The 20,012-nt window shown below is 47.0% G+C and overlaps 1 protein-coding gene across 4 annotated transcripts in view; it reads right to left on the bottom strand.

Moving 5' to 3' along the window:
- Nucleotides 1-19,570, bottom strand: part of RTF2 (replication termination factor 2) — a 42,124-nt gene extending 22,554 nt beyond the window's left edge. Inside the window, exons 1-6 of one of the 4 annotated variants that reach the window (XM_040459677.1) lie at nucleotides 19,426-19,570; nucleotides 15,554-15,648; nucleotides 14,783-14,876; nucleotides 12,416-12,555; nucleotides 9,152-9,230; nucleotides 6,613-6,942 (exon numbers count right to left, since the gene is read on the bottom strand). In XM_040459677.1, the coding sequence (XP_040315611.1) occupies nucleotides 6,628-6,942; nucleotides 9,152-9,230; nucleotides 12,416-12,555; nucleotides 14,783-14,876; nucleotides 15,554-15,648; nucleotides 19,426-19,494 (792 nt within the window). In that variant the 5' untranslated portion in view covers nucleotides 19,495-19,570 and the 3' untranslated portion in view covers nucleotides 6,613-6,627. Of the gene's footprint in view, nucleotides 1-6,612; nucleotides 6,943-9,151; nucleotides 9,231-12,415; nucleotides 12,556-14,782; nucleotides 14,877-15,553; nucleotides 15,649-19,425 lie in introns of those variants that run through there. The other 3 variants (XM_040459674.1, XM_040459676.1, XM_040459675.1) reach the window with 3 other exon arrangements.
- Between the last annotated feature and the right edge of the window lie 442 nt (nucleotides 19,571-20,012).

The following is a 20,012-nucleotide window of genomic DNA, read 5'->3' as shown; positions in this document are numbered from 1 at the left end:
GTTTCCACATTGAACAACATAGGTCAAAGGTGGGAATGATCTTAATTCTCCCTACTCAACAGACTCGGGTCTCTAAAGAGTCCATAACTTTTTCATTGTCCTGTTGAGGATTTTCTGTATATTCTCTTTCTCTAAAAGAGTTCATGGCATTGTACAAGACTGAAAACGTACAACCATTAAGTGGCACCACATAAAACAACTAAAATAAAGAAGACACTAAAGAAATAAATGTATAATTCAAAGGCAAAGTCTAAAGCCTCGGGAAACTGAAGCTTTGCAATGAAACGAAATCAAATCTACTTAGTCAATGAAAATAGCCCTTCGAAAGCACGAAGCTAGATAGAAGGAAAAGAGCCTTCGAAAGCACAAATCAAATGTAACTCACCATAGAACATTAACATCACCATTTCAACAAACATTTCTTCCACCTCGATGCCTAATTCCAAGGAAAGCACATGCTGAAAATGTTAAGACTGTCAAAGACAAGGCCACCAAGAGCCCCACGACAGCACAGTTCTGCTTTTCTACATGTTTTTTCTACACAGGGCTCACGGGTGGTACCAACCAGCTACGTTCTGACTGCCTGTTCAGAAAGCTCAAATTCACCACGACTGTGTCCCTGTATTTTAGAACAACTCACTAACAAGTTAAGTGCAAAACCCATTTTTAGGGGCGCCTGGGTGGCTCAGTCGGTTGAGCGTCTGACTTTGGCTCGGGTCATGATCTCACGGCTGGTGAGATCAAGCCCCATGTTGGGCTCTGTGCTGACAGCTGGGAGCCTGGAGCCTGCTTCGGATTCTGTGTCTCCCTGTCTCTCTGCCCCTCCCCCGCTCATGCTTGGTCTCTCTCTCTCTCTCTCTCTCTCTCTCTCTCTCTCTCAAAAATAAACATTCAAAAAAAATTTTTTTTAAAAAACCACCCATTTTAAAAAAAGCTGGTATCCTTCCAAGTCACTTGAAACATGAGCCTAACTTCATTTCCCTTCAATGTCCATTCACAGCATGGTCACATGACTATGAGTGGGTCCAATACAGGCGTCTACTTAAGAGATTTGCTATGAGGAGGAAGCACTTAGAATTCTAATGTCTGACATGTCTCACAGATGAGGAAACTGAGGCACGGGGCCAACGATGGGACTTTCCAGGAGCACACGGCTAAGCAAGGGCAGCTGGGACTTGGACCCAAGCAGGCAGTCTGGCCCCACAGTCCAAGCCCTTACTGCACCACCTCACCTCGTACAAAGACACAACGGACTCAAACACAGAGCCGCCCTCAAAGGATCAGACGTAACAGAAGCCGCTACCTCAACAACTTACTCGAGTAACAGATAAAGTAATAATAATACAAGTAACTCAAAGGCACGGGGGAACGCAGCAGCGGGAGGTTCAGGGAGGGACAGGCTGGGTCGTAGTGGCGTGCTAGAGGAAGCGCTGGGAGCGAGTGGAGGCTGACAGGCAGGCAGCCACCAAGGCTGGGCCAGGCTGGCCAGGCCAACATGAAGCAGCAGCCTCCGCTAGCGTTAGAACCAACTGGAAACTGCTGTTCACTTGGAGTCAGCCTCTTACTGCATTCGTTTGTTAAGAACACAATCCAATCACAAGCAAAAAATGTCTGAATTATGTTGCTACAGACTGTGTCTTAAAGGTGATGCATTAATAGGGATCTTGAGATCATTTCTCTTTCCAGGAGTAGAATCTTCTTGCTAATATGTAGATTCTACCGTTCAATTTTCTATTAGATTTTTCTTATACGTGAAAAAGTTCAAGGCGGCCTGTGATATCTATCATGCAGTTCCCTGAGGCTTAATACTTTTTTAAAAAAAAATTTTTTTTAACGTTTATTTATTTTTGAGACAGAGCATGAACGGGGGAGGGGCAGAGAGAGGGAGACACAGAATCTGAAACAGGCTCCAGGCTCCGAGCCGTCAGCACAGAGCCCGACGCGGGGCTCGAACTCACGGACCGTGAGATTGTGACCTGAGCCGAAGTCGGCTGCTTAACCGACTGAGCCACCCAGGCGCCCCAATACTTCTGAAGACCATGAAGATGGCAGAGAGCTCACCCTAAGGAGGCCAGAGCCTGAAAAAAAAAAATCAACATCTGCAGACCACTTTTGAAGATACCCCTTCCCTAACATTTTCTCCCCTCTCCGTCCCACCTCTCCATGGAAGGACAGCAAAAGGGCACCTGGCTGGCTCAGTCGGTGGAATACGCGACTCTTGATCCCAGGTTCTAGAGTCCAAGCCCCGTGTCAAGCGTAGAGCTTACTTAAAAATAATAATTAAAAAAAAAAAAAAAAAAAAGAACCAGCGTAAGTTTTTCTTCCACTTCTGCTTCACAATATGCACAGCATCCCACTTACCTACCACAAAGGCTAAATAAATGAAGCCAGAAAATGGCAAGTCAAATGCTCCTCATCATACCTCCGACATCTGAAGTGGGGATTCTCAAACTTCACTGTGCACGCAAATCCCCAGGGCGTCTAGGGGAAAGGCAGATTTTGATTCCACAGGTCTGGGCCTGCGTCGCTTAAAAAGAGAAAAACAAAAACCTCCCAGGTGATGCCAATATGGCAGGACCACGGATCGTGCTCTGAGTAACGAGCACAGAGTGTATTTTACAAACTGTAATTACTCCAATGTGTTTCTCCTTATTACAAGAAGGGAAGAACACAGTGGGGAATACAATTAGGTTTCTAGCTAGTGACTTGTTTACAGTGAAAACAAACAAAACAACCTAGCAACTACCCCTCTTCGGACGCTGCTGGCAAATCAAGTGTGCACTCCGTGCGTTTCAGAGCACAGAAGCAGAGCTGTCTCAAACCCTCGGGTCTCCTCTAGCAGATCGAAAAACCAACTGTGAGTGAAACTACCGAGTGAAGAGCAGAGAAAAAGTCAACCCTGAAGATCCCGAGGGTCTCCCTGCCATCGTTCTTATGACACCGGTTTCTCTAAATTTCAGACGTTATTTTAAAAAAGGAAAATATCTGTTTCAGCCTCGGACTTTATCTCCCTTTGCTGGCGTTTCCACGACGTGCCGTGGCTGAAACGCCTCCATGATTCTTCCTGTTGGCACTCGGGCAGAAAGTGCTGGTGTTCCCTTGTCCCTGGGCATCCAGCTGGGCCACCTTCCCCGGGCTTCCCTGCCATTGTCAGGTGAGGTCACAGGCAGCGGAGGTGATGAGCGCCACTTCCGGGCCTGGGCCGAGAAAACCTCCTACGCTGGGTGCTCCCTCCGCTGCTCCCGTCAATGGGACGCAGCACATTCCCAAACCTAGACGAGGTCTGAGCCGTAAGACAGCAGGAGCCTGAACCTTGACTCTGCCCTGGATAAGAGCTGCCGAACCAGGAACTTTTGCTGTATTAGCCACTGGAACTTGAGGGCTGTCCGTCTTAGCGGCCAGCCAGCCTTGATGGACATACTTAGTATCACTGAACTTCGGAGACTTTAAATTACAAGTATGAGCTTGATTCCTGGAAACAGTACACAAATGTGTCATTCAATTTAATATTTTATTTTTAATTTTTTTTTAATGTTTGATTTTGAGAGAAAGAGAGAGATGAGTGGGGGAGGGGCAGAGAGAGAGAGGGGGAGACAGAATCTGAAACAGGCTCCAGGCTCTGAGCTGAGCGGTCAGCACAGAGCCTGACGCGGGGCTCCAACCCACAAACCGTGAGATCATGACCTGAGCCGAAGTCGGACGCTTAACCGACTGAACCACCCCGGCGCCCCTCAATTTTTTAAAATGTTGTTGTTTGAAATCTCCATCTAAGAGGAGAGCATCTACGAACTCACTATAATCCTTCCTCTCACGTGTTAGAACCCGAAGCCCAGAGTATTCCTGAGCCAGCAGCGGTGTGTGACCTAAAGCTGATGGGCACCGGGCTCTCGCTGTTCGCCGTGTGGGTGAACAGCTCCCACTCACGTGTGCCCCCGAATGTCCACGCTCTTTGCTTTTCTAAATGGCAAATACCATATAGTGGTATATGCTGAATGTGTCCCCCACAAAGAGTTGAAGTCCTTGCCCTCTGTACATCAGAATATGACCTCCTTTGGAAATCAGGTCACTGTGGATATAATTAGTTAACATGCAGTCACTAGGGTGGGCCCTAAGCCAGTATGACTGGCGTCCTGATAAAAAGGAGACATCTGGACACAGAGAGGACTCCGTGGAGACCGCACCGTATGAAGACTCACAGGAAGTAGGTGGCCATCTCACAGTCCTTAGAAGAAAGCAGCCCTGCCCATACTGTGATTTCGGACTTTGGGGCCTCAAGAACAGTACATTTCTGTTGAGTTGCCCAGTGTGTGGTGCCTTGTTAAGGGAGCCCTAGGGAACTGATAACATCGAGTATTCAACCTAGCTATTCAGGGGCAGTTTTTACATGAGTCCTAGAAGCTTAAAAGTGCTCACTATCTTGCTTTTCTGGCAACAGATTACTTTTTAAGAAAATTCTCGGGGCCCCTGGGTGGCTCAGTCGGTTAAGCGTCCGACTTCAGCTCAGGTCATGATCTCACAGTCTGTGGGTTCCAGCCCCGCATCGGGCTCCGTGCTGACAGCTCAGAGCCTGGAGCCTGCTTCTGATGCTGTGTCTTTCTCTCTCTCTGCCCCTCCCCTGCTCATGCTCTTGCTCTGTCTCTGTCCCTCTCTCTGTGTGTCAAAATAAATAAAGATTAAAAAAAATTAGAGGAAAAAAAGAAAATTCTCTCCCTGAGGTATTCCCGAGTGATAGCCAGTGTCCTGCCTTGGCTGCTGGCGGTTCGGACAGCGGTGGGGGCCGCCCTTACGAGACAGGAAGAGCCAGCACTCCTGGTTCTGACCTGCCCTCTGCTCCCCTCGTCAGCCCTGCTGCCTCAGTTCCCCTTTCCTCCTGCTTCCTTGCTTTCCCTTGAAGTGCTCAAGGTACTGACGTTTACAAGTTCACTAGCATCCAGGGGCACCCGGGTGGCTCAGTCGGTTAAGCATCTGGCTCTTGATTTCGGCTGAACTCATGATCTCCTGGTTCGTGAGTCTGAGCCCGTGCTGGGCTCTGTGCTGACAGCAGGGAGCCTGCTAGGGATTCTGTCTCTCCCTCTCCCTCCCTGCCCCTCCCCAGCTTGTGTTTTCTCTCTCAAAAGAAATGAACTTAAAACAAAATTAGAAGTTCACTCGTATCCAGTCACTCTCCAAGCACCAAAACAAGGTCTCAGGTTCCCTTGCAACGTTCTAGCTCCTTGACGTAAAACCAGCTTCTCTGTAACGCTCTGTGCAGGCAGCCCTCTTGTGCTACAAATGTGTCAACGTGGTCACCGACGTGGACCGCGAGGGGGCCTATGCAAAGGACAGCTTCACGCCATCCCAGGGATGGTTCCCATTCTGGGCAGAAGAAGACAAAGGCTGGCTGCTGTGGACCACTTAGTCCCCCAAACCCGGTCGCCCACTGGAATCATTCTGGAAACTCCTGAATAAGAGCAGAAACCCATGGGGCGCTACTCCAACCGTGAAGATTCTGACTCAGTGGGCCTGACGTGGGCCACGGGAGCTTACACCACCGCGGTGACTCTACCACGCGGCCTGGTCTGGGAAGCACGGATTTAGGGCGTTTGGCTCCTGTAATAAATTTCAGCTTCGTTTCCCACCTTCTCATAGTTCTATGCTTTTCAGCAGACTTCCTGAGTGTTCTCGCGAACGCTCGAACACACAAAAACCACCTTCCACACTCTGGGGGAAAACACACATACACCTGAACAGAAAGTCTATGTAGTTCCCCTCCTGCCCGAAGGGGGCCCAGGCCAGTGGAGTGCTGGGTCCCGTGGTGTTTCGCCCATGGGCGTCACCTGCGCCTGACGCCACAGTCGGACTCCTGTTCCGCTGTCGCTCTCCATGCATCCCGCACAGGTCTACGCGTTAGTGCTCCCACGGGCGTCAGTGGCTCTGCGCTGTAGGCCCACCTGCACCTGCCCCTTGGCCTGGCCCTTGAACTTCCCGCCACCCCAGGGGACTCATTGCCCTGGCCTCTCCCCTTGCTCCCACACCCCGCCCCACCCAGGCGGGACGACACCTCGCACCTCTGTCTCCACAGGCTGCCTGGGCAGCCTCCTCCCTCTGATGGGGCAGCTGCCCCTCCCCCTCCTCCCTCTGATGCGGCAGCTGCCCCTCTCCTCCCCCTCCTCCCTCCGATGCGGCAGCTGCCCCTCTCCTCCCCCTCCTCCCTCTGATGCGGCAGCTGCTCCTCTCCTCTCCCTCCTCCCTCCGATGCGGCAGCTGCTCCTCTCCCTCCTCCCTCCGATGCGGCAGCTGCTCCTCTCCCTCCTCCCTCCGATGCGGCAGCGTCCAGCTCTTCCGCCACCCACACCCACACGCTATGCCACCTACATCCTGTCGTGTAGCTTCAGGCCTCCCCGCCAACGCGCCGTGTCTGGATGTACTTCTGCGAACATGCCCGTTTCTAATTTTACTTAGATTTACTTTAAATGTTAACGGGGCATTCTTGCCATAAGTATAAAAACGGCACCCCTGCCGCACATGTAAAGCAGCCATAACCACGCAGGACACAAAACAAGTCTCGCTTGACCCGCCAGCCGGAGCTCCGCGTGCAGCATCCTCCCCCCGCAGCAGCCCTGCACGGGTCAAAGAGCCAATGAAAACCTACTCGGAGCCTTGCCCCTCGAGGCACGCAAGAAGTCTGAAGGAGCCCGAAATGCGAGTCCCCGGGGCGCTCTCCGGTATCTCGCAGACACGTATAGGGTCCTGTCTGCGCACTGCCCCCCACCGACACTTGCACCACTGGTGGTCACGTCCCGACCTCTGCGAAAGTCTGACTGATGAGAACCATGCTCTGCCTTCGAGGCTTAGAACGCACGTCTCCTCCTTCATAAAGCCACTGCTCACCGGCACAGTCAAAAGGAAGTTCTCTGGCCCCTGAGCTCCAACGACATCTTTACCATCCACTTGGAAGATGGCCTCAAAAAAAAAAGTAGGGGCGCCTGGGTGGCTTAGTAAGTTAAGTATCCAACTTCGGCTCAGGTCATGATTTCATGATTCATGGGTTTGAGCCCCATGTCAGGCTCTCTGCTGTCCGTGCAGAGCCCGCTTCGGATCCTCTGTCCCTGCCTCTCTCTGCCCCTCCCTCACGTGCGTGCACACTCTCTCTCTCTCTCTAAAATACACACTTAAAAAAGAATAGGATCCTTCATCTGACTTAGGATTCCTGCAGGACTGCACTCCCTTGAGCACAGACTGGGCCATCCCTTCCTAGGAGCGCCTGTCACCTCACTTTCCACACAAGATGTCATAGGCACAGGTGAATAAATGACATGAATCAATTTCTGAACGCATTCTGTGAATTTCTTCTCTTTTGTAAAAGCTTAACGAGGCAGATTCCAAATTCTGGGATGGCTTTATTCATAGTCACCCTAAACTGGAAACAACTCCATGCCCCTCGGTGACTTCTTCACCAGCAACCAACTACCTTTGGCCCGCATGCAGTCGCCCAGGGTGTCCTCCACATCTGGCTTCTTTCACAGAGGGATCGTTTTGAAAGTGCAGGACACCTGGTCCAGTTTAAGCTGCTCTCTGGCTTCCTACCGCACCTCGAACAAGATCCACAAGCCCCAACGTGGGCGGCTGGGCGCGGTATGAAGTAACCCCTACCTGTAAGTTTCTCCTACTTCTCCTCTCCTGCACCACCACCCCCACCCCTGCTCGCCCCCAGCCTTCTGTTCTCACACTAGCCACATCCTGTCACTTCCCAGCTTTGGCTCCAACTCTGCTTGGCTGGCTCCTTTGTGCCCTTCAGGTCAGCTCAAGCCTCCAGGGGCGCCTCTGTCACCACTGCGCCAGCCTCTCTCCCTCTGGGATGTCACCCCGTTTCTTTCCTGGCATCTGTCACAGACAGTCGCTACTGCCTTGAGCCTCCTTCCCTGTTGTCTGAGTGCCTCTCCAACTGGGATGTGGGGTCCGTGAAGGCAGGGACTGTGACGATCTCACCCACTAGGCTCTCCCCCCATATAGTGCTCAGGACACAGGCTGGCCCCTGACAGGTGTTCAGTGAAAGCTGTTCAATGAAAAGATAATTCACAACAGGGAGAACCAGAACGAGGGGCTTGAAATCCAAGCTGAGTTAACATGGGTGAAAGTACAATCGGGAGCTGTTGGCATCCAGATGTTAAACTAAATGGTAAGTTTTCCGCAGGCGAACAGCACGCCAGAGACACAAATGTCTGGGGGCTGCCGCAGCAACACTGTGAAAGTGGGGCCATCGCTATTTCTGTCATGTGACCCGAACAGGTGAGCTCCTACATCATGTATTTGCTCTCTCGTGTGAGCACTTACTGAGGACACAGCACGTGCCCTGCAGAGAATAAGCTCTGGAGGGTGATGAGACGGACAAGCCTCGCCCCCGCTCCCAAACACTCACAGGAGGAGCACAGGGGAATTTTAGGGCAGCGGAAATACTGTGTGTGATGCTACAATGGTAGGTACACATTGTCCCACGTCTGTCCACACCCACGGGACGTGCAAGTGAAACTTCACGTAAACTGGAGATTCTGGGAGATGGTGTGTGAAGGCAGGGTCGTCAGCTGTAACAAATGCACCCCCTGGTGGGGATGTCGACCGGGGGGGGGGGGGGCCCAGAAGGAATAGGGGAAATTCTTTACTTTCCTCTTAATTTGCTGAGAACCTAAAACTACTCTAAAATAAATAAATAAATAAAGTCTTATGGTGGTGGGGGGGGGGGGGAACAAAGTAACCGCCCAGTCCTGTGGGAAAACCACCATGGAAATACCAATTACATTCTGATGAGGAGAGCGAACTAACAAGGTGCCGGGGGAACAGGGAAGGAGGCTCAGCAGCAAAGGTTCACAGGGGGCATGAACTCCCCAGGCTGGTAGGTCACGGAAGACGGAACAAAGGCACAGCAGAGAGGTCAGGGAGCAGCCCAAGCTTGGCCTGAGCCGGACAGGCCTGCAGGGACTGGTCACCAAAGGCTGTCTGGGTCTGTTTCCAACAAAGACGAGCCATGGAAGAGCTTTGAGCAGAGAAACAACGAATCAGATCTATTTCAGAAAGAACTGAAGCATGTTGAAATGACACATGGAAGGAGGAACCCTAAACCGTGTGACTTCCTCAGCTACCAAGAAGGAACAAATGACATGTGTCAACAACTCACCGTGTGACAAACTTCTGCTTTTATCTCTTTCAAGGCTCGTTCAGAAAACACACAACCACAGCACCGCAGGAAGCAAAACCTGGAGAAGGAATCCAAAATGGAAGATGACTTAAGTAATAATTTTTAAATTACAGCCAGATTATCAGCTAACATTTGTTCAGTTTAGACAAAGGCCAAGGACTAAAACAGAAAAATGGTCACATTTGATTCCATTACAGGAAAAAAACTAGTACGTCCTATATACCTATTTATACGTAGAAAAAGAAACAGAAATAGAGAAAAATACAGGCCATGGTCCCAATCCTGCTGCCTTGCAAAAATCCTTTAGAATCAAGTCTCTCCTACAAATAAGATAAATACATTAAAAATAAAACCACAAACATAAAAAGTCAAAAGACAGAATAGGAACTCAAAGAGAGAATATTTTATATATATATATGAGATTGAGTATGAGTATTCAAAATGCTCTTAAAAAGCAAAAATAAACAGTGTGCTAGAAAAATGGGCAAAAGACATTCACATGTGATTCACAAAAGAACTATAATTGGCCAAAACATAAAAAATGTTTAACCTCAACTGTTACAGAAATTCACTGCAAAACGTCATATAATGTTTTACATATCCGACAGTGACAAAAGAGACTGAAGGTGTCCAGCAGGAAACTGAGGAAACAGGCATGTCTGTTGGGGGGCGGGGGGTGGTGCAGCACGGTGCATCTTAGAAGGACAATTTGAAGAGTCCCACACAAGAATCACCTTTCGGAATGTCTCCTATAAAACCTGCCCACGAGGGTACAGATGCGTAAATATGTATTTATGAAGTTGTGTAAGACAGCGCTGCTTGGAACAAGGAAAAAGAAAGCACCTAAATGTTTGTGAGCAGAGGAATGGGTACGTAAGTTCGGAACACTCACACAGCTATAACAAGAGTAAGGTAAATCTGTATGCAAGGCTATAAAAACACACTCAAATTAGAGAAGAAGGACAAAAAAGAGGTTACGATATGTATACTGTGTTGAACACGTTTACATTTCTATTGGCAGAGGCGTAGGGAAGTGTGGTGTATGTGCATTGGTGCTGGGCGGGTCTGCAGGGGGCATTAAACTCCAAACAACCAAGAATGCTGCCGCTGGAGGCGAGGACTGGGGGAAAGGGGCAAAAATCATCAGGTGTACATTTTACTTTACCTGTTCCTCTAAAAATGCCACAATAGAAGGTCTCTCCAATTCCCTAGGGATTATAGTGGATGCAGCTTGCCTCAACAAAAACCCAGTTAACAACAACCATACTAAATTCACTTACTGTTGTTTACGACCAAAAAAAAAAATTCTATTTTATGGATGCTTACTAACTACTAGTAATTTAAATTTATTTTTCTTTAAACAAAGGCTCAATGTTTTCATTACACCAGTCACTTATTTCTATTTTTCTCTATATTTGAATCTTTATTATATAACATTTAATAAATGCACAAAGTAACCCCCAAATCAATTTTCTAGTGTGGAGGCCCTATTAATAGCAGGAGGGCAAAGCCAAAACACACAAATTCCCTGGGAAGAGAAAAGAGAGATTAGCCAGGGGATGAAAGGGAAAAACTAGGGAAACCACAATTGAAGCAAAAGCTATAGGTAACCCCTGCTCAAGACCCCAGAGTTGAGTCTGTTTCTGCTAAGTTCCTCTTTCGGGGTGAACCATGGTTTTCTTTAAAAAAAAAAAAAGTGGGAAGCCAGACACAAAAGGTCAAACACTGAATGATTCTACGTATAGGCAGTATCCAGAAGAGGCAAATCCATGCAGACAGACAGCAGACTGGCGGTGGCCAGGGGCTGGGGAATGGGAGGGACTGCTCCACGGTCAGGGGGTTTTCCTTGGGGGTGAGGGAGACCGAGAAAGGAGCTAGGCAGAGGTGCTGACCTTTATGTTATGACTTTCACTTCGAGATAACGTGTATGTACCCATGTGCAGAAACACACACAAAAGTAGGACAAGCTTAGGTAGGTGAGTCGGCTTCCCCAGAATATTGCCTGCTTGACCCTAACAGTGAACTTTAGCTTTTTAACTAATTAATTCTTCTTTCAGCTCTATTTAGGTATAATTGACAAACACAAATTATATACATTCAGGGTGCACAACTTGATGATTTGATACGTACACACACTGTGAAATGATCACCATCAAGCCAATTAACACACCCACCACCTCAGTTACCACGAAATGGTAAACTCTGAGGGGCTTAAAGGATTTAAATTCACACTGTCTGAAGAGTAGCATCTTTAAAAGCTCCCTGGGCCAAAAATTTTACTTCTCTCCAAATCCATAGAGCCACAGGTTATTCCAATTCGGAGCACGGTGCTTCCTCCCTCAGGCACAGTTTGCCCCGCACGGCGCACACACGTCTGTTAAGCAGAAGTGTACAAAGGTGCCAGAATGCTCCAGGTTCAATGTGGTTGTTTACAGACCAACGGAAGTTTTTACTTAGGTGAGCTACATCTCCCCTCCGCCCCCAGCCTAACCCCATTTCCTGAATGAAAATGGTCAAAAATTACTACCTTCCACATGTAATGTGTTAGGCAGAAGATTCCAGATGACAACTGGGACTACCAGCTTTTAAAGATATTTCTAAATGGTGGGAAAAGAGGTTAAACCTTTGGCTCACACTGAGGCATCCTATAAAAAGGCACCTACTAAGCCATTCAACACTCATATTTTTTAAGGCAGAAGTACACACAGGTCACTTACGTTCGCTACACAAATGTCAACCTTAAGATTTCCGGTGCTCTGGTCAGAGGATCTGTTCGCTCCAAATTTAAAGCAAGTTACCATCACCAGCTGGGTCTTTAGCTGACTGACTGACCACACATTCGGTAAAACGATTTTCCGCTGCCTGTATTTCGGCAGTTACGAGGAAATGGAAGTCGTCTGGTGGGCAACATTTGTCCTTTGCTTTCTCTCCCAGAGGAAAAGACCAAACAATGCACCTCCCGTGTCGCATGAGGAATTTTAAAACTCCCTCCCTTACTTTCGGCTCTCCTCCCGTCGGGAACAGAAGGCACAGGCACCGAAGCTGAGCGCACTTGGACGCCACGTCACAAACGGCCGCCAGGGAGTTAACACGGCCTTGTGCCAGCTCTGTTGCCTCCGAGGCACCCCCAAACCAAAGGACGCTTTAAGCAGTCTGTGCGATCATAAAGCTACAGCGCAAACCCTAACAGTGCCCGTCCGCCTGACCGGACTCTCCATCAGCTGCCCCACGTCCATTACTGACCTGTGCCGGCCATTCATCTCCAAGCCCACAACGGGGCAGATGAAACGTGCCCGCTGGAGGTCATCGTGTTTGTCACCCTTTGTGTTTCCTTTATCCCCTTCCCAGGCGGGATTATCAGAAAGCCTTAGTTCTGTCACATTCTGTGAAAAAACATCAATATTTTAAGAATTCATCTGATAAGTGGATCCTCCTTGGCCTCAACGACCGCCGAAGTCAGCAGAGAAATTGTTACTACAGTCCTTTCCCGTCCAAACCTCTTCTTCCTACTTTCCTTTGGCCGTCACTTATAATATGAAGAAAAACTGAAACCACAAATTGTGATAGAAAACGAGTTTTCCAATTCGCTGACTGGCAAGTGAATTAGTTAATTTCTACTTTACAATTATTTTGACATTTAGGGGAAAGTAACTTTGGACATGAAAAACTATGTCACTAAGAGAAAGCTCTATATCAGTTTCATCCAGAAAGGAACATTTTCCTTCTCTGCAGATGAATCCTCACTGAGGTGTTCCATATTACTGGCCGCCCATGTTTATTTAATAACTGAACAGACAGTAAAATCTATGAGACCACGGTCTAATATCCAAAGCAGAATATTAGCCAGAGAATACTATTAGATCCCAAGATCTGGCCATTCAGGTTTTCAAAAATTCACCTTCACAAGGAGTGATCTAATGGCTCCACTTGAGCATCTGACATTTAACCCACCATTTTGATTTCAGCACTCCGTACAGCAGCCGAGAGCCTTGAAAGGAAAGCCACTGTGCCTTGGGTCGGCTTCCTGGTTGATGCGGCCATGTGTCTCCTCAAGTGCTCTAAGTATGTGTGGACTAGTATATGACAGTAATGATAATCTGGCATATTTGCATCATTTTATCTGAATCCTTCTGCTTTTACAGTTCTGATTTCTTGGAATTTTTTTCTTTTTTGCATTAAAATTAAAAGTTCAACCATGTACCTTGAATATTATTTTAAATATAGAACTGTATAAATTAATTTCAATGATCATCATATTCAAATAAGATCACTATGCTACCATGGGTCTTTTAAGGAATGAATTCTCTTCCCAAGATAAAAGGTGACAGAAATCAACATGGTTATTTCTAAAGCATGACTTTAGCTACATCTCAGAATTACTAATTTGCCTGAAATTAACTTTTCTTGTATCCTGTAATCATTGCAAGACTTCAAACAAAAAACCTAGTATCATAATAAAAATTTTTAAAAGAAAAAGAAAAGAAAAACCTGAAACCTTATATGGGGAGTCAGGGATTCTGGTTCTGGGTTAAATGTGTCATTCATTGTTTGGCCTCAAAAAGTCATGGATAGTGAGAATTCCCACCTGTGGGATGAAGTGTTTGACAAGCTTGATGGTCCCCAAGTTCTCTGCCACTTTTCTGATTTTTCTCCCATCGACCAGATTTGAAAGATTTTGTCCTCTCAACCAATGTCCTTTACTAAAAAACTTGTTTTTCCATTAAAAAAAAAACACCTTTTTTAATGTTTATTTATTTTTGAGACAGAGAGAGACAGAGCGCGAGTGGGGGAGGGGCAGAGAGAGAGGGAGACACATAATCTGAAATAGGCTCCAGGCTCTGAGCTGTCAGCACAGAGCCCGATGCGGGGCTCGAAACCATGAACCATGAGATCATGACCTGAGCTGAAGTCGGATGCTTAACCGGCTGAGCCACCCAGGTACCCCCTTGTTTTCCCATTTTTATGAAAGAACTTTAACTGCCAATCAGAATGTCTAAGTAGCAAGAAATACTACACTGATTTCATAGTGATCTACCTAGAAGTCTCTAGTTCTAGAAGAATTATAGAATTGAATAAAAAATTCAAGTAGCCAAGCTTTAAATACAAAAATGATGTCTCCAAACATTTATTCATCACACTAACAATTTTCAAAGTTCTTCTGTACGTATTACATCATAACAGATTTATAATGCAGGAAGGCCAGGTGTGGGAATTTCTGGCTTGAGCTTTAAGTGACCTACCCCAAATCACACTCTTATTAGATGGCTGGGTGGGACTGGAATTCTAAATCTCAGCCTTCAGTCTATAATGTGCACGAATTCTACAAAATAAATTTTTTTTTTTTTTAACGTTTATTTATTTTTTTGGGACAGAGAGAGACAGAGCATGAACGGGGGAGGGGCAGAGAGAGAGGGAGACACAGAATCGGAAACAGGCTCCAGGCTCTGAGCCGTCAGCCCAGAGCCCGACGCGGGGCTCGAACTCCCGGACCGCGAGATCGTGACCTGGCTGAAGTCGGACGCGTAACCGACTGCGCCACCCAGGCGCCCCACTACAAAATAAATCTTAACCACTGACACCCTTGGAGCACTTCAGAATCACCTGTCTTACCTTGATGCTTTTAATGTGAGATGTTGCCTTCCCAAGAGCCTTTTCGGAAGATTTGTCCAAAAGGAATTCAATGACGGCATCTTTGTTATAAAGTCTGCAACAATAAGGGTCAGTCCAAACACTGTGGCAACGATCAACCGCCACACAAAGGAGGAAGAACTAAACTGAGCTCAATCCAAGTCGTCTACACTGGATAACAGAAGTGGCTTGCGTCGCTAAAAAGGTAAATTAAATCCTGGTTCAACTATCTCCACAGCATACAAAGAAAGAAAGTAGTTTAAACCAAGGGTTGCAACCTGGCAATCTGAGGACTGACTGGGATCTGAACAGTATGGAAATTTAATATAAAGGTACACATTTTCAACTTTCCCTGAAAAAAAAAAAATCAGAGGTTCTGGAACCACTGGGCCCACTTTCTGGACCAGCAACAGCTGACTAGAAATGAGTAGCAGCTGCCCTTTCAGACAGGACACGGACTCTCCAGTTTTCTCCAGTCCCCACCATTCCCTACAGCCCCCCAAGGCTCCTTCATGCATTTATGTTTATAACAGAGCTCCTCCTGGCCCCTGAATTTTCAGATCATGAATTAAATAAATCAAACTGAATAGGAAAATGCAGAAACATGGTCAGAGACAAGGAATGATAACCTAGGCTTCACACATTTGTTTGAGATGATTCACATTTCATGAATCAAGAACTGTACTTACACACTGAAATTCTTTTAAAAATTACTGAATAAAAACTCATCTCAATTAAGTAAAGGGACCATACCTGCCAAGTTCACAGGCAACTATGGGTCGCCTTAGTATTTCCTGACTTAAAGTACAATAGTTCCACTGGGCCACTAGTTCAGCATCTTTGTCAACCTAAGGGGAAAAAAAAAATCCTTTCAATTAACTTTCACCTCCGAAAGACATATGGTCCGCAGTTCTACACATAAAGGCTAATTCGGTTTTACCCCACGTGATGATTTTTGTCTTTGAAATCAAAGATAGCAACACACGAGGCTGGGACTTAAAAAGTCAAAGTAATCAACACCATGTCAAATAAGTTCCCTCTAAATGTGATACCTAAAACAAAACATTCACATCAAATAATTAAATTGCCTATGCAAGCTGCATATAAATATTAGCATTTGCATCCTTTTGAGTTATTTATTTTTTGTAGTAATCTCTACACTCAATGTGGGGCTTGAACTCACAACCCCAAGATCAAGAGTCACACACTCTTTCAACTGAGCCAGCCAGGCAGCCCTGGCCAGTATTAGCCCAAATACTAATTTGTATCTTAACAGTAAGTTAGAGAAGCCATACAGAAAACAATAAGCAGTACTGCTTAATTTCTATCAATGGGGAAGGCTCCAAAGCTTTAGCAGAATATAAGGACTCAGGACTCAAAAACCAGGTTTGTTGTTTTTTAAAGTTCAGCACAAAGACGACAGAATTCTTTTAATGTAGTTAAAAAACTTTTTTTAATGTTTATTTTTGAGAGAGAGAGAGAGAGAGAGAGAGAGAGAGAGAGAGAGAGAGAATCCGAAGCAGGCCCCAGGCCCTGAGCTGTCAGCACAGAGCCCGATGTGGGGCTCGAACTCATAGACTGCAAGATCATGACCTGAGGTGAAGTTGGACACTTAACCAACTGAGCCACCCAGGTGCCCAAAGGCTACAGAATTCTTAATAAAAATCACCAATTTAACACTGTTCATTAGGGAGCATATCAAATCCTTACCCACATTATGAAAACCCAAACATAAGACCTTCCATTGCCCTCAAATGCTACTTCACCTACATAATATTCCACGTCCCACTCTTTTCCCCTCCTAAAATGCCAAACCTGAATAATATAATAGGATGGCATAAGTGGGACAAAATAGGAAAAGACAAAAATGAGGAAAAATTCCCTTCAATTTAATTTCTACAGTAACAACTGCTTACGTGTTTACTACGTTAAGCAGTTACTATGTTTACTATGTTAAGCAGTTTCTGTGACTTAATCTTTTAGCCCTCATAAAAACCCTGTAGCTTAGTATTTTTACTTTGTTATTGAGGAATTGGGAGTACCAAGAGGTTAGGTTACATGTCCAAGGTCACTCAACAAGCAGATGAAGGAGCTAAGAACCCAAGCGGGCCGGCTCCAGAGACCATGCTTCCAATCGCTACTTTCTATTGCCTATTATTTCAAACAGAACAAAATAAAAACAAAACCCGCATTATGGCAACTGTTATTCTATCTATACCCCAGGTCCAAGAGCCACACCTTGACAGCTTAAACAGCTTTTATCAAAATTCACACTGTAGCTGAGCCCTGAGAAAACCTGCCACCAGTGAGGTCAATTTACTACATTGTCTGCAGATGCAAAAAAGCCATTCAAGTCCAGGATCTACTTTCTGGATCCCTTACCTTCTTTACCCATAGTCCTCAGCTGATTCAAAAAATATCGGGAGAGGTGGGGGCAGGGAGAAAAGCCATAAACTAATCTTTGCCCAAGGATCTAAAAATTGATAACCCCCCAAAACTTCTGAAAACATTTTTTTTCCAAGGTCTGTCTTCTTTTCAGGGCAAGGTCTTAAATTCCAGACCAAGCACACCATATGAGTAATCAAAAATATTAAATTACTATATATCTGGGGCACCTGGGTGGCTCAGTCGGTTCATAGGTTCAGGCCCCACATGGAGCTCTGTGCTGACAGCTCAGAGCCTGGAGCCTGCTTCGGATTCTGTGTCTCCCTCTCTCTCTGCCCTCCCCGCCCCCCAAAATAAATAAACATTAAAAAAAATTTTTTTTTTAATTACTATATATCTATCCGAAATGTAAGCAATGCAAAGGCTGGACTCTGTTCCCTGCTGTGTCCCCAGGGCCTAGAATGGTGCCCATGGCAAGCATTTAATAAAGTATTTGTTGAACAAATAAGAATACACAAATCTATCCTGCCTGAGCGCTCCGGCTGTCTCCGATCACCCTTTCTTCTTTTCTATCCCCTTCTGACACCCTGCCGAGCTTTTCATTAAGGTGCTCCTCTTCAGCCCTGGCCATGAGTTAACAAAACCAGCTGCATGCTTTTCTGGCAAAGCTCTTATGAGTGTTGACTACCCAGCATGAGCCTATGCACATGTAGGTGTGATCAGAGGGCGCCTCCAATCTCTTGAGCGCTCATTCATTCTTGCATCCAACACTTATTTACCAGGTGCTGACTGTGTGGCAGAGGTAAGACACACAAGGTCTCTGTTCACGTAAGAGAAGGACAGACAATAAACAAATAAAAACTGTGATTAAATACCATAGAGAAAAACAAAGCAGCAGAAGAGAATAGAGAGGGAATGTATTTTGCAACAGTGGACTGAAATGACATTTGAGGAAAGAACTGAACAAAGTAACAGAGATGAATGGTATCTCAGCGAACGATGTATCAGGTTGTGGACATTCTACTCCAGGCTGAAGAACAAAGGCCTGTGTCGCTGAAACAGAACCAAAGACCTGGAGGGGGGTAGAAGATGAGCGGTGAGAGAGACAAGGCATCTGATCACACAAGACCTGGTGGGATTTTCTTCTGAATATGACAAAAAGCTGCCGGGCGGTTTTAAATACAGTGGTGATATATGAGATTTACCTTTCCAAAAGCTTTCTCCAGCTGCTGAATGGAGAATACATGGAGCACCCACGTGTGCCGGGCACTAAACTGGGTGCTTTACGTGCCTTCTGTTATTAAAAAGTAATTACTAACACTTCGGGGCGCCTTCTGTTATTAAAAAGTAATTACTAATGCTTTGGGGCGCCTGGCTTAGTCGGTAGAGCATGTGACTCTCGATCTTGATGTCAAGGGGTTGGTGCCCCATGACGGGCGTAAATTATTAAAAAATAAATAAATAAAGCATTAAAAAAAATTACTAATGCTACCTTTGAATTCCTGCATAAATGGTTGGAAATTCCGGCTTCATTAGCTATAGTTGTGTGATCTTGGTCACGTTACTGACTCAATTTTCCTGTTAGTAGCATGGAAATTATATACAATGTTCTCAGTTACCTATGGGAATTAACAACTACCCGCTCATTCATTGGGTACTCACCATATTTACTGTGCCAGGTACTGTGCTAGTTGTAGAGGGGGGAAAAGGCAAAGCCTCTGCCACAGGGAGCTTACCTTTCTCTGTGACGGACCTTAATCAACCACGAAGGCAGTGCACAGAGTGGTAACATAGTTTTTTAGGAGCAGGGCCTGCTCCCGTGTGGATAAGGGAACCTTTGGGAAGAATTCCCGGAGAAAAGGAAGTTGGTGTGTACAAAACTCAATCAACAGCAGCCACCCGTATCCTTGTTACTAACTAACGGCAGACGGGCTTTAAATCCTGGCCCTGGCACTTAACTAGCGGGGTAACTTTGTCCTCTCGGCCCTCAATTTCTAAGTCCGAAGAGCGAGGATAATGACAGTAAGAACTGTACGAGCTACCCCATATAAAGCGTACCCCCAGGTGGACGGCAAAAGCAAGCACTCAATAAAGGTCTGATATTAATACTGTCGGTAATTCTGAGTTCTCCAAATGAGCACGGCAGCGTCAGGAGCCCCGCTGGCTCACACCACCCCCACCTCCCCCTCGCTCCCTGGGGACCCCACACCCCCGGCCCCCACCGGGCCCACGTCGCTGACCTTCTCAACCTTCTTCGGCCCCTTCACCAGTTCGTGTCTCTTGGGGATGGTTCCTCCGTCGCAACCCATCGCAAAGCGGGAGTCAGAATCCCCAGCAGCGACCACTTCCGGGAGTTCCCGGCGACCGCCGCAGTCACTTCCGGCGCGCCTGGATGACGCACTACGCCCGACGCGACGCAGTGGGGGCGGATCCGTTGCCAAGTCCCGGTTGCCATGGAGAGCGTCGCTAGGCGGTGGGCGAGGCCCCGCGGCCAGGCCTGCCGGAGCGCGCGCGAAGCCTTGCGCGCCGAGGGGCTGGCGGGGCGTCCCTCCCTCCTCCCGGTGGGCGCTGAATTTCTGCCGCCCTGTGGCGGTCGCTCGCCGCGGTTCGGGAGCGGGGGTGACTCAGGAGCACCCCCGGTTCTCGGGCCCCGTCCCACCCCAGCACGTCTGACTGTGGGTCTGGCACATCCCCGGAATGGGAGCGCCTGGAGGGAAAGGGGTGCATTTTATTAATGCAATTAATGTTGCATGTGAATGACATCTGTTGTGTCAGATAACCATCACGTGTGCAAAGGAGAACTTGTAACTGAGCACCACCGTGACTT

The sequence above is a fragment of the Herpailurus yagouaroundi genome, unplaced genomic scaffold, assembly GCF_014898765.1.
Source record: "Herpailurus yagouaroundi ecotype Mexico unplaced genomic scaffold, PumYag 246, whole genome shotgun sequence".
Lineage (NCBI taxonomy): Eukaryota > Metazoa > Chordata > Mammalia > Carnivora > Felidae > Herpailurus > Herpailurus yagouaroundi.
Note: the sequence above shows the minus strand (reverse complement) of the source record. Positions and strands in the feature narration are given on the sequence as shown.